The 14,100-nt window shown below is 40.9% G+C and overlaps 1 protein-coding gene across 1 annotated transcript; it reads left to right on the top strand.

The window, feature by feature from the left end:
* CFAP95 (cilia and flagella associated protein 95) lies at positions 1-13,416 on the top strand. The gene is made up of 6 exons (XM_084834375.1): positions 1-408; positions 938-1,046; positions 2,002-2,123; positions 3,376-3,444; positions 7,851-7,908; positions 13,098-13,416. The coding sequence occupies exons 1-6, from the start codon at positions 311-313 to the stop codon at positions 13,293-13,295; spliced, it is 654 nt and encodes a 217-aa protein (XP_084690501.1). The 5' UTR covers positions 1-310; the 3' UTR covers positions 13,296-13,416.
* Positions 13,417-14,100: the final 684 nt, after the last annotated feature.

The raw sequence follows: 14,100 nt of genomic DNA, 5'->3' as shown, positions 1-14,100 counted from the left end.
ATGGAAACTAGCGTGAGCGTCGAAGTAGGAAGGCTGCTCGCCAGCCGTCTCTTTCTTTTCTTAACTGCGATAATTAGTGAAAGGCTTGGAGGCTGTGGGAAGTAGTTTTATTTCTATTTAGTTATAAGGAGTGTTGGCTGTAGGGTTATGCCGTGGTTAATATTAACCATGAAGTGATGGGAAGCGAAATGGGAAGGGAGGAATATAAGCTGGTGCTTACCTATATTGCAGCATGAGAACTAATACCAAGGGATTTGAGATATAGTGCAACAAAGACCCTTGGGAGCTGTAGTCAAAGGAACTTTGGAAGATGGAATTAGGGCCTCCAGATGTGATGGAGCGCAAAGGAGCGCTGACTTTGCGCTCCCATTCTGCCCACTATGGAAGACCCACTCTTGTGTACCGCTGGTAAGAAAAACACATTATTGATTCATCTGAGTAAGCTTCTGTGTAATCCTGTGGTTCAGCTGACAAGACCTTTGTTCAACCCTCATAACTGCCAAGTTCTGTTGTGGCTGCTGTTTTTCTTCTTCTTACAAACCAACAGACATAATATGCTTTGGTTGTTTTAACTATGAAGTTATCAGCATTTTTTTTGCTGCTGTGAAAACTAGGCTATTTTGGCTATTTCCAGTATGAAGCTTTAGAATTCCATTAGCAGTATTTGAAATGTTGTACTCTTTATTATTGTTCAGTATTTTGTTTAAAGTTGACTTCAGACTTTTCTATTTAGATATCTTCAAAGCATTTCTGTGTGTCTCTACCATGGTCTCTAGTCAGAAAAGTTTTTTCAGTTTTTTATAGTGCTTTTACTGGAAAAGCTGAAAGTACCCTGAGAAATATAACCAGCTCTGCAGAGATGCATGTACATTTTGGTGTGACTGTGCTCCTCTTCAATAGTATCCATATGACTGAGAACGCTTTTTATTATTTAAAGGTACTACAATAGAGAGGCTGAACCTAAAGATTATGACATACATCAAATTCCTTTGGGCTTTAAAAACTTATGTCGCTCTACCTACTGGCGACTTGGAACCATAGATGAGGTAAGAAAGTGATTTTTCTATCACTTCCATCCAGTCTTTATTTATGTATTACATTTCTATACTGCCCAGTAGCTGAAGCTATATACATTTGGTGTTGAATTTGATAGGCAGTATTGGCATCCATTAATGTTTTCCAACATTCTGTCACACACTCTGATTTATTATACATTGTTTGTGACAAACAGATTAAAGTGAACCAGATTGAGGGAGGAGTAGGATACAGTGCATCAAACATGTATGGTCTCCCCTTGTAATCAGAACTTTCCCCAGAAATGGGGAGGGGTGATGTATATGAATTCATAGAATCATGGGGTTGGAAGGGGCTTACAAGACCATCGAGTCCAACCCCCTGCTCAGTGCAGGAAGCCTGATCCCCAGGTAGTCTCCCATTCAAGTACTAACCAGGGCTGACCCTGCTTAGCTTCCGAGATCTCCAGCACTTCCACAACCAATTTCTTAATTGTTGGTAGTGGGCACATTCCTTATGGATATCTCTAGCAAGTTATCTCCTCAGCAATGGCATGCATAATGAACATGAGGACAAGAAGATGAGAGGAGACTTATACTTCCTTGTCCTCTCATCTATCAATGAGACTATCAATACAGGCCAAGGAAGGTTGGGATCAGGCATGCTTCTTGAAACCAATCCCTGCCCTATGCTTGTCTGAGTAAAGAAGTCATGGTGGAAGGTATGATAGGTTGGAGCAATGAGGGAGGGAGTTGGAGTAGAGTGGTGTGGGGGTGAAGTGCTGGGGGAGAGTAGAGGTAGGAGAAGTATAATGGAAGGGGGAAGTGCCAGAAGCACTTTTTGCCTGTAAAATTAATGGGCATTTAACCTGTTTTAAAAGAACACTAACAAGTGCACAAATTATTGTACTTGACATATAATTATACACTGATAGCTACTGTGTTTCTAAAAACCTTTTACTCCCCCGCCCCTTATGTTTACTTTTAGAAATGGATAACCACAAATCAAGATTATCTGTCTCAACCCTATAGAATTAAAGAATATAGGGAACAAGAGATTCGGAAGCCTCTACTGAATGAAGAAAATTTTGAAGTGGTAGTTATTGGCAGGTATTTCTGGATGCTTTTGAATTCATATTCATCATTCAGATAATACTGCATTATGGATATACGACATGCATTTCTTTTTCTTCTCCTTTTTTCTTTCTATCTTCTACTATGTGTTCTCCAAAATATTGAATGCCATTAATATTAGATTCCAAGAATTCCTACACCTATTCCAAAGTATTTGTGATAGAGCTTCACCAAACGAATATTGGGTAGAAAATGGAACGAAAAACTGGCATCCTCCACTAAGAGAGCAATCCTATGGCCACTAGTCAACGGCTAGACTGCCATAGGATAGGTCAGTTCCTGGAGAACCAACCCCCACCCCTGCCCGTCCTGCCTCATAGGCAGTGTGGACAACCTCCGCACTCGTAAGAGCAGCACGGAGCAGCAAAAACGGGATGTTCCCAGGGGCGGGGCGGGGAGGTTGGAAATGCCAGTACAACACATCCTATGTGTTGTCTGGCCGCTGCTTCCCACGCCCCAAGGTCCAGTGGCTAGTCAGCCGAAATCAGCTGTCTGGCCACGAAGCAAGGTAAGGGAAGCAAGGAGGAGATCCACTCCTCCTGACTTGCACTGGATAGGTGGTCACCCCCAGGGTTGGAGGCAACCATCGACCAATGTAGGATTGCTACCTAAATCAATCTTGACCATCCACTGCAAAGTTAAAGTTGTACCAAGTTCTTTGTGCTGTTGAGATGGACGGATCTGATCTAACCTGTACTAGAGATACCTGTCAGAATGTAAATAATTTTAAACTTCAAATGGTGCTAAGCAGTAAAGTTAAACATCTATAAATGTTTGAACCAGTCTGGCACATTTCATCCAGTAGAGAGCAGTGGTGACCATTTACAGAAACACAGTCTGTGTGTGACTGTGATAACCCTGGGAGCAGTGTTGGCTGTGTCAAAAGCAGCTGCATGTTACTGTAATATGAAAACATGATGGGGATTTTTTTTTTTGCTTATAAGGGTGCAGTCCTATGCATGTTTAGACAGAAAAAAATCCTACAACTCACAATGTTCCCAAGTCAGGAAGGAATGTATAGGATTGTGCCCTAAGGCTGCAGTCCTATACACACTTTCCTGGGAGCAGGTTCCATTGAACTCAGTGGGACTTATTTTTCAGTAGACATGTATAGGATTGCACTGTCAGCAATTAAGTTTTATCTAAACTATATGAAAATCAGACTTGTACTTCATTCTTTTGGTTTTAACTTGTTGTCTGAAACCTGTTTCTCTCTTTTTCTTTGCAGGGAGACGGGGCTACCAGAAACAGGCTTTGGAGCTCTATTGCCATGTCACTCTCCTGATCACTTTAAAATGTTAGTATTTGCAAAATTGTGATAGTTAGCTAGTTTAGCGATGATGTTCAGACTCTGTAGTACATCCGCTTTGAGATTTGGAAAGATCCATAAAATCTTCACAGAAAAAGTACTACTATGTTTGCATCAGAAACTTTTGATCTTTTTCTTAGCCACCAATGTGCAGAAGCTTCAGTTCTAATGACGTGAATTATTTTAGTGGTTGTATTTTACATTAGAATATTGATAATATGACACTTATTTGCAATCAAGGAAAAATAAGACAAATATTTCTATACAAATACTTCCTTGTGATATGTTATTTTCCTCTTTGTCTACCACCAATAGTTAAATGCAGTACCTTGAAACTACCTAAGAAGATTGGAAAACCCAGCTCTTAGCAACATATTTTGGCAATATTTTGCATTCTGGAACTCTTCTGTTCATCTGTTGCTCTGACTCGACCCAATGAAAATTTTCACTGGTAATTAAGGACCCAATCATATGCATGTTTAGACAAGAGAAAGTCCTACAACTCCCATCATCCCTCCAACTTTTAAAACCAGGATGGGGAACCTCTGTCCCACAGGCCAAATGTCACCTGCCGTGGTTCCCCATCCACCCCACCAGCTTCTTTTCCAGACACCAACCAATGCTCAGTGGTAAGAAAAGGCAGCTTCCTCTACTGTTGAGCAGGGAAACTCTGCTCTTATTGCCAGTCAGTGATAGAGGTAAGAGCAGGGTTTCCCTCTTCATCCCATTTGTCCATGCACAGAAAGATGGCTCTCTACATGGAGAAAGGAGTTGCCATCAGGAAGCAGGGCTTCCACTTCATCATTTTGCTCTCACGGTTCCCCCTGAAGTGGCTCTCCCCAACACTTTCAAGGCCAATGGCTGGTTGGAATGCAGCTCACAAGGTGGGCACTTCTACCAGCCCAGAAACACAGCTGGCTCCCCTCAGCCCAGTGAGCAGGAAGTCCTCATATAATATCAATAGGAGGCAGGGAGAGATGTCATCAGGCTAAGCTTTTCATCTGGCCTCCAATGGTCTGGCTGCTATAGCTGTTATCTGCTACTTCTGTTGTTTTGCTCGGTCGGCTCTGTAGATCTTGCGTTTATTTGAACTAGTGCTAATAAACATTTTCTGGATGACGTTAGTAATTTAACTTAAAGCTCAATTAAGGTTGCAATCCTATACCACTTACCTGGGAGTAAGCTTCATTGAAATCAGTGGGAATTACTTCCGTGTAGACATACATAGGATTGTGTTGTAAAAAAAATTATTGATAGTCCCAGTGGTAAAACACTTAATGTGTACCCCAGTGTGGAGATAACTGCAACTGGTTTGTTTCGTATCTTCTTTTTTAAGTAACCATTTGAATCAAAATGTTGCACTATTTACTTTCATGCAATTTATGGACCTAAACATAAACTCTGAAAATAGTGTTGTGACTGAGACTTGAAGATAGTAGATGACTAACAGTAAAATTTGAGAGAGGATTTGAAATTCAAAATGGCAAGGTAAATGACCCTAAGCAGAAAGGCAGTGGAGCAGTAAATCAAATGCAGGAGGCCAACATTACTTAAAACACTAGATGACAGATTTGGGAGCAAAGGAGAGCAAGTCGATATGCATGAACCCCAATGGACCCCAGAGGACTTCACATGAAACAAAAGTATGTTAGACTTTAATTAAATCTGTATTAATCCACCATATTTATTTCCTAAGAATGCCTAGCATAGTAAAATAATTACAATTCCACATATGGAATCAGCTATGTTGCATGTAGAATATTGCTTACTGTTCATCAACTTCTGAAACACCATGTGAAACTAAAAAGGCAATGCATAAGATTTAGCTGAAAATTCTAATTGGACTGAAATGGACTAAATATGAGAACTTCAAATTCTGTGAGGAATAAATGGAAATCTAAACATTAAGGCTGCAATTATATACACTTGCCTGGGGGTAAATCACATTGATCTCAATGGGGTTTACTTCTGAGTAATGTATAGCATTACACTTTAAGGGTGCATTTCTTTGCATGTTTAGACAGAAAAAAGTCTTACAACTCCCAACATTCCCCAGTCATGCTGGCTGGGGAATTGAAGACTTATTTCTGTCTAAGCATGCAAAGAATTGTACCCTAAGTCATCTTCTAAAATAAGTCATATTCTTAAAAAAAGGCACAAACTAGCCAAAGATAAGGACAATAACACAGTTGGATACTGCACCTAATTTTGTTTAAGCAAGTACCTTTTGTGTATTGGGTTGTTTAAATCCTTGAATGCTTTGGCCCTTTCTATTTGTTCTCCTAGAAGTGTGTTACAGTTTTGTTTGTAATGTGAACAATGAACAGTAATTGCCTTGAAATACAAGCCTAAAAATAGATCTGCACAACAGAGGAATAAAAAGAACAGAAACTGAGACCAGTAGTGTTGTGGAATATACTGGTGAGTAAGCTAGCCAGACCCATAAACTTGATATTTATCCCCCTCAGTCTCATACTGAAAACTAGATTTTATAATGCTTATTAGAACTGGATCATTTGCCTTTGATGGAAACTTTGAGCTTATTTCAAAAGGATAGTCACTGGCTTGGAGCAGGAACTTTACAGGATGGTCTTGTTACAAGACGATTAGAGCATGCTTTGTTTTATTTATTGACTGTACTAAATCATACACTAGTAATCACCACTGCTTTTATCATAGGGTAGGGGTGGGTATCTTCCAGGGCTTGGGGGTTCCATTGCCCCACTGAGGCCTCCCCCCTCCCCTGCTGATATCCCAGCAATTAGCTGTGAAACAAGGTGCACGAGGAGTACATTCCTTGTTTTGTAGCGGAGCATAGGGCCAAGCTAGATGAGGCAGGAGAAGCCATGTTGTGTCTGCCTCATTCACGTATTAAGTGGAGGGCTGGGTGGGGCCTGATTTCTACAACAAAGGGGATGTGCAACTGAGGGAGCTGAAACTTCTCCTGCCTTGGCTTTCTGTGCATCACACCACGAGATTTTCTCTAGCTGGGCTCCAATACTGGAAGTGAACTGGACTGGGAAAAGTATTGGATGGGGTGGAGCATGGAATGGTAAGATGAGGGGAGGGCCAGAAGGAGCTGTTGCTGCTCCATATTCTCTTGTTACCCAAAGCTATACAAATTATAAACAAAGTCTCTGGATCAGGTCCTGTCAAATTCAACATCTACACATACCAACTCTTGTACTGCCACAGCTATCCAACATGTCTGGAGGACTTGGCACAATTCTAATCCCACCCTCTGTGAGCTCCTTTACCAACCATTTTGGTGCCTATGCAGGAGGCTGTCTCTGTACTTGAGCCCAATGCAAGGTGGTTTGGGAGAGAACCTATAAAGCATTGGGAAGTTGCCAAAGAGCTCTGGTTAAGCATACCCATTTTAGCTAGCCTTCCTAAATGGAGAGCCATTTTTAAAGCTCCCCAGTCGAAATTCTATTTTTAACCAAATCTCTGGTGGCTCCAGGGTCTCTACTGGTGGGTCACATGTACCAAGAAACCAAGGCTCAAACTCTATCTGGATTTATCCACTGTCCAGCTGTCTCTTGATAACTTGGTACTCAATAGTGCCTAGATGACTTGAGAGGCTGTTGCCGCATTTTTGTAATTTGGCACCAGACTGAGAAACCTGAGAGTAGTCTATGCCCACAGCATTTTTCTAACTGTTGGTAAGCAACCAGGAAGTATAGTCCTTTGGGTTCCCTTTCCTCTGAAGTCAGGTAATTATAGCCACTTCTGCTGTATTACTTTTCTCTCCCCCTCCCCCATCAATGTCTGCCCCGTGGCTCACCATTTTCATGAGCACTTGAGCTTCTTGGCTGTATAGCCTTCTAATTCCATGCTCTGCCATTTCAATAGCACCACCTTCTCTTCCTTATTTGATAAATGTGAATTCCCTCAATGTTCATCTTTACTATCTCTGTTCTAGTTAGACCCATTAGAACTGGTATACTGACCCATGAGCTAGGGAGTAGGAATATTAATCAAACCATCGAATGTGCATGCGTGTGTTTGTCAGAACAAAAATATGTAAAAGTAAAGTTCATATTTTTAGACTTTGAATTAGTGTTTGATCTGAGGTTCCCATTTGAGTAGTAGATATTCCTCATTTAGTAAGATCATATTGTGTAACTCCACTGTGTGTACACCATACCTCAGGGTAAAGGCCCCCTTAAGACCTGCTTTGCTGTTACAAATGTGAGTTCATGCATGCATGTGAATGAGGACACGCAGCAACACTGTGTACACCTGCTGAAAATATGTTTTCTGCTAACTACGGGATTACTTACTATAGGACAAACACATTAGATTTTATATTTATATTTAGCTCTTAGGGATAGGTCTGATGAAAATGTCACACAAAATGTTAGTTCTACTACATATCTTCTGTTTTACAGGTTTTTGGACACAACATACCGAATAGATTATGTTCCACCATATGACTATGTACCATATGTAAGTATATGGGAATAGAAAGGGATTTTTCTGCAATAATCTGTGTATCGACAGCATAGTGTTGGGCAGTTGCCATACACTATGTTTGAAAAAGCCTCTACCAGGTGAATCCAATGTGTAAACTGGCACTAAGACATTCAATTTTAAATATATTACTTAGCAATGGAATTGGACAGTGGGCTTCTGGAAAAGTTTTAACGTTTTTTATAGTGCAGGCATTTGAGCTTGAACTTGCTCTTCTTAGGGACTGATTGACAAATCACTTGCAATAGTGTTCTCTGTTAGATTTTCCAAGATTAAGGGCACAATCCTGTGCATATTTAGACATGCTGGGAATTGTAGGACTTTTTTTCTGTCTAAACATGCATAGGATTGCATCCTTAATGAGAGACATAGACACATTTATTGATTCTCTAAAAAATGCAGAGATTTACATTATTCTCTTGAGAACAGATGCATGATCCTTAATTGGATTACAAAACTGTTTTGCATTTATTGGCATCAACTTTTATCTGAAAGTGTTAACTTTACCATAATAGAAACTCCAATCAATTAAAAGCACCAAGAGAATGCTGATGTATTTCTGTGCATTTGTTTTAAAAATAAATACAGTACTGAGCCAATAAATGAAGAAGAAAAGAGTGTTGATGAGTAATGATTTGGTCTGGATTCCTTGCTTTATGTGGCAGGGATTTTAGCAGAATGAGAATCATGGCCAGATATTTCTGTAACCATGGCAACTTATAAAGGAAAGCGTTGTGTGTCTGTGCACATAAAATTTCAGCTATCATGATGGAAGATCTCTCTCTTACACACAAACACACCCACACACACACTGGACATTTTGATCTCATTAAACAAAGGAACACTAGTTTCTTGCAGCAATAAATGTATCTGTTTATTTCAAGTTGATGTGTAAAATGTATTTCCCATCTTTAGTTTCCCTGACACCTCATGGCCTTTCCAACAGACCGCTGCCTAGGCAGCCTGTCTCTTCACATTCCTACCAATATGGATGTTCTCTTCCTCACCCCTCACCCTGGTCCTTATTTCTCAACCCATTTCCTGCTTTATTCATCTTCATGCAGCTACTCTGCCTCCTGAGTATCCCAGCCCTTAGATTCCTTGTTTCCTTACGCCTCATGTATCCTCCCATTTGGCTCTCCAGTCCTCAGCCTCCATGCCATCTCATTACCCAGGTGTTTTGCTCTTCTTTCCTCCGAAAACATAAAGGCCATCTTATCCCGAAGCCCTGTAGAACTCTTTTGCATGCCCATCTGGCCCCATGCTTTTCTCATAACAGCTGTACTGATTGGCACATCTCTACAGCTGACCCCTCCTGTTCAGTAGTTAGAATGTTTGTGAACATTCCATCAAATCACATAATTTGAGCTAATGTGGGTGGAAATGAGGGAGAACAGACCTGGCTTGCTTCCCATACCCTATTATTTAAGAAAAACTTAACTGCTGTGGCTTTGCCAACATTTTAATAACATTATTTAGAATTCCTTTTCTTAATTTTCACTGATCTCAGAGATTTTGCTTTAAGTATTCAGATTGAAAGATGCATGGTCTTTACTATTACAACAGCAAACATATATCCAGAATTGTGTGTTCTGATTATTGTTTAAATACTCAAGAAAAATACCCATCAGACAAGAAACAGTGTGGTTATTATGTTACTAGTATATAGAAGAATTCTCCTTCAGTATTGTTCATAACAAATAAAAATTAGGTACGGATTCTTCATAGAGGAATGAGTGAAATTTTCAAAAAACCTTTATTTTGCTGTTAAGCTATAATTATTTTGTATAGCTTATGGACTTTCAAACTTGGTGACTCTTTTTTTAATGAGCTGAGGTTTTACATTTATTGATTGCAGCTTTTCTCAAGCCCTAGGCAATAACTACAGCATTGCATATTATTTGTTTGTGAAAGCCTTTCTCCTCTGATTTAGTTATTAAACAAACATGGGCATCACCAGAGGGCAGGGGGCGGCAAGTGCTGCATCCAGTCAAGTAGCTTGCCTTCGCATCTGACTCCCATTGTTGGACCCCTGTAGTTATTTGCAAGGAAATCCATTTTTCACATATGAATTATTTAACTGAATCATAAACTGAACATTAAGACCTGGTTCACACGTAACAGCGGCATTCAGTAGCAAATTGTGCGTTGATTAGCAACCCAAAATTAACCTAAGAACAAACCATGGATTACCTTTGGGTTGTTTAACACATGATTAACCTAAAGGGTCCGGGTTTGGATATCACACTACAAATGGGTCATTCATAGGTTGTTGCTGCAAATTGGAAGTGGCTCATGCATGGGGCACATCCCCAGGAATTATGGGTTAATTAACTCACGATTTTCTGCTGATTGTCTCCATGATGTGCGAACAGGCCCAATGGCTGCAAACCTAAGCATGCTTTCTTAAAATAAAAGTTAACACCATCAAAATCAATAGGACTTGCCTCAGAGAAAATATGTTTAGGCTGGAAGTGTGAAAGTTAAATATATTGGTTTTTTTCTTTTATAAATTTAAATGTGAGATAAAACTCAGCCCTCCTTCCAGTGCAAATAAAACCTTTCAAAAGTTTTAACCGCCTGATTTTAGGCTCCTCTATTTACTGTGAAAATAGTATCTGTTCTAACCAGGAATTGTTTGACAGGTTCAGACATTTCTGTTTAGTAGATATTATATGCAGGGTGCTTCCAGACAGAGGGCTCCTAGCGCTACCAATCAAAAGGCATTCTGCGCATATTCAGTCTTTTTTTTTTTTCTGGTAAGAAAAGAGATGGAAGAAGTGGTCAGAAAAAATGGGATGGTTTCAAAGGAAAGATGTCATTGTATGAACCCCTCGGAAATCCCATAGGGCAGTTGCACAATAAAAACCTCATCTCGAAGCACCCAGAGTCACTTCACCTGTTCCTTTTTCTTTTTAACGTGCACACCTAAAAAGGTAATAGTGGATGTGACAAACACACATTTGCAAATACATGTATTGTATAGGTCACTGTTCTTCACTGCAAGGCCTAAGGGCCACTGGTGGCCCCAGTCACCTGAGGCGTGGCTCTTCACCTCTTTCTCATTCACTATTTGTGTCTTTCTCTTTGCAGTAGCTGCTCACTCTCAGAAGTGGCTCTCTAGCTTTTCCTTGGGCAAGGTGCTGTTATCTGGGCTACCTGAGGAGGCATCAGGGATTGGGAGTCAGGAGCCCTGTCACTCATCATCTTTGGGAGGGGAAGGGAGAGGAGAATGCAGGAATGCTCAGCCAGCTGTGGTGCAATGTGATAGGCTCATGGCAGTGATGCATGGTGCTGGGGATGGAGAGGAAATTGAATGCGCAGGTGAGAGAGAGTGCATAATGTGGGCCTGCACTGGCAGATTTTGCAGCACTGAGTTGAGCAGAGTACTCTCTCAGGGACAAGAAAAAGATCCAGCCCAATCCAAGGACCAAGAATCAGCCAGTTGAAATTTGTCTGCCTGGTGACTTGGTGACTGACTGATGAGGCATTACTTGGACAACATGGAGGGGGATGGGGAGGGGAAGCCTAAAAAGGCCTCCAGCTAAGTCTTGTGACAGCGTTGCTGACCTGGAGCAGGAGAGGGGGGAAGAGGGGATAGACCCCCTACAGCCTGGGAAAGGCTACTAAGTGGTCTTGGCAGCAGTGCCTAGAGTCAAAGTGGTTCCTGCTTGAAAAATAGTGAAGACCACTGATATAGGTGCCCTCATCAGGGAGCAGTGACTCTGCAGTTCCTTGCTGAGTATACACTAGTCTTCCCCTGTATAATGTGTGAAATGGCCCATAGTACTGGTCTGTTCCTAAAAAAGTTAGGGTCAAGATCCAAAAGCTGCTCCCCCCGTGCAAAATTGAAAGCAAGTAGGACAATACTCTGGCAGCAACCCCTCACGGCCCCTGCAACTTAAATGCTTCTCAAGGATCCTGGAACTTGAACTATGTGAGGGTTTCCATTGAAATAAGAGAGTTTAAACACCTCTGCACATATGTGAAAGACTGCCCCACACAGCAGTTTGGATCTCACCCAAAAGTTTCTTTGGAACATAACAAGTTGCCCTGTTTTAGCATAACTAAACACAAACTTGCTTTTTAAATCAAGCATAAATTGGGAAGTAAATGCATCTTCTGGGTTGGACCTGTTGTCAGCAACTTGCATATTTGGGCAGCTGCTAGAGCCCATGTGCCCTGGTGGAGTTTATCAGAGCTGATGCCAACCCTGCCCCCACCACTGCAGGTCTCTCCACCCAGGACTGCCACCACGCCTGGGGCCCCTGGAGCACTGCAGTCATCAGTCACTCACTTCAGACATGCTTACATGGGCTGCAGAGCATTTGGGTGGTAGTCCAGCAGTTCCTCAGCTCTGATCAGTGCCAGGCAACTGCTATCTTATATTCCCCCAAAGTATAATGTTCAATGTCAATGTTGAGCATTGCATGTTGGGAAATATAAGGTGGTGGCTGCCTGGCACTGATTGGACCCAAGCAGCCTCTCAGGTCCCATCCAAAAGTGCCGCTGCTGTACGAGCACATCTGGGGAAAGGGGGTCAGCGAGAGGCAGCTGCAGCACTGCCAGGGGGTCCAAGTGGTAGTGGGCAGTGGCAGCCGTGCTGGGCAGATGCCCAATTGTAGCAAGTGTAGTGGCAGGTGCACAGTTTGTCACCCATGGGCACTGTGCTGAAAGCCTAGTCAAACTTGGTGGCAACCCTGTTTTCAGTTTACAACACTTGGCCCCATAAAGTATACTTTTAATATACAATCAGGGGTTACATAATACATCAGATTCCATAATGACAGCTAGACACTCTGATCAAAAGGGCCCTGGATAGCTCACAAGAAGAGATTTTTGTTAGCTTTTCCAAATAGGATTCCATTATACTGTGTTGCAAACAGAGTTTTTTGTAAGACTCTGAAAAGTACATGTGCTGCAGCTCAGGTGGAAGTGGAGGGACAATCAATTTAAAAACACTGCTACACATATAGCCTTTCCCATGCACATCTCAGAATCTGGGTCAGATGATCTAATAATAGAAATTTTATTGGAAGAGAAAATTATAATCAAAACTAAATTTCTGATACATTTTAGTTTGACATATTGTCTCTGTTATAGTCAAAGTTTGTTTCTCAAATATTTATTTTCATTAATAACATGCTCTAATGTCTTTTCTTTAGATTACACCTGAAATAGGTGGCTACTCTGTAGTTCACAGAAAATGTCATTCTCAGTTTACTGACACAGCAGATTACAGAAGACACGGTATCAACACATGGCAAGATGAGAGTGGAGTGTATGCTAATACAGATCTAAAGCAAAAAGTATTTCCTGTAACTAACCCTATACCAAGAAATGTGCATGAAAATGATTCTTAAGCACTAGTAACTCTGGAAAAATAAAGTGTTTCTGTATATATTAGATTCTCTTAAATAACACTGCAACATTTAGAATATTTAGTTCTAGAATAAATCTATACACTTGTACGAACGACATACTAAATTGGGTTCCTGTTACTTTCTGCTGTTACTTGCTGTCAAAAACAGCAAGTATATTTTTAATTCTACCCACACACATCAGCCACTTAACTGATCTTTTTCTCTGGAGATGCTTGGGATTGAATGTAGGACCTTACAAACCTTCTGGGGATGTGCTCAACAGATGTTTTGTTTCACATGTACGCATTGCTCACATGGATAGACCACTTGCTTGAATTATTTGTTCAAGTAAGTCACGGAAAATGCACTGGCTGACTCTAACATGCTATTTTTGCTATGCATGAAAATACCTAATTGCTAAACAAATTGGTTGGAAATCAAAGTTCAAACAGTGACAATAATACAGTGCATCTCAAGCAAACATCAAACCTTCCCTCGAAGGATTCTTTTTAAAGTTAATACGAAGTCTGTTAACAAAACATCTAATTGCTTTATACTTCTTTTTTACACAGAGAATGTAAGCAGAGTTTATGTCTTTCTTCACTGAAGGGAAGTGAAGAATAAGACCCCTTTGAATAAATGGAGGAAATGGAGCTGGAGAATATAAAAGCTCTTTTATAAAGCAATAGCACAGCCAAGTTACTTCTCTAATGAACGGTTAGTACTCGTGGTGTTAAGCTATCCCACACTTTCTGAAATTACTGTGTCACAAGAATTCAACCCATCAAAGCAGGGTCAACCTTCC

The sequence above is a fragment of the Heloderma suspectum genome, chromosome 2 (genome assembly GCF_057233095.1).
Source record: "Heloderma suspectum isolate Gila_16-S chromosome 2, 16-S_ref, whole genome shotgun sequence".
Classification (NCBI taxonomy): domain Eukaryota; kingdom Metazoa; phylum Chordata; class Lepidosauria; order Squamata; family Helodermatidae; genus Heloderma; species Heloderma suspectum.
The sequence above is the reverse complement of the archived record's forward strand: the minus strand, read 5'-3'. Positions and strand labels throughout refer to the sequence as shown.

What these genes read in the sequence shown, in the direction of transcription:
- CFAP95 (XM_084834375.1), top strand. Translation starts at nt 311, where the DNA reads ATGGAATTAGGGCCTCCAGATGTGATGGAGCGCAAAGGAGCGCTGACT. An exon ending in CCCACTCTTGTGTACCGCTG is followed by an intron (nt 409 to 937) that starts GTAAGAAAAACA and finishes TATTATTTAAAG; the next exon opens with GTACTACAATAGAGAGGCTG. An exon ending in GACTTGGAACCATAGATGAG is followed by an intron (nt 1,047 to 2,001) that starts GTAAGAAAGTGA and finishes GTTTACTTTTAG; the next exon opens with AAATGGATAACCACAAATCA.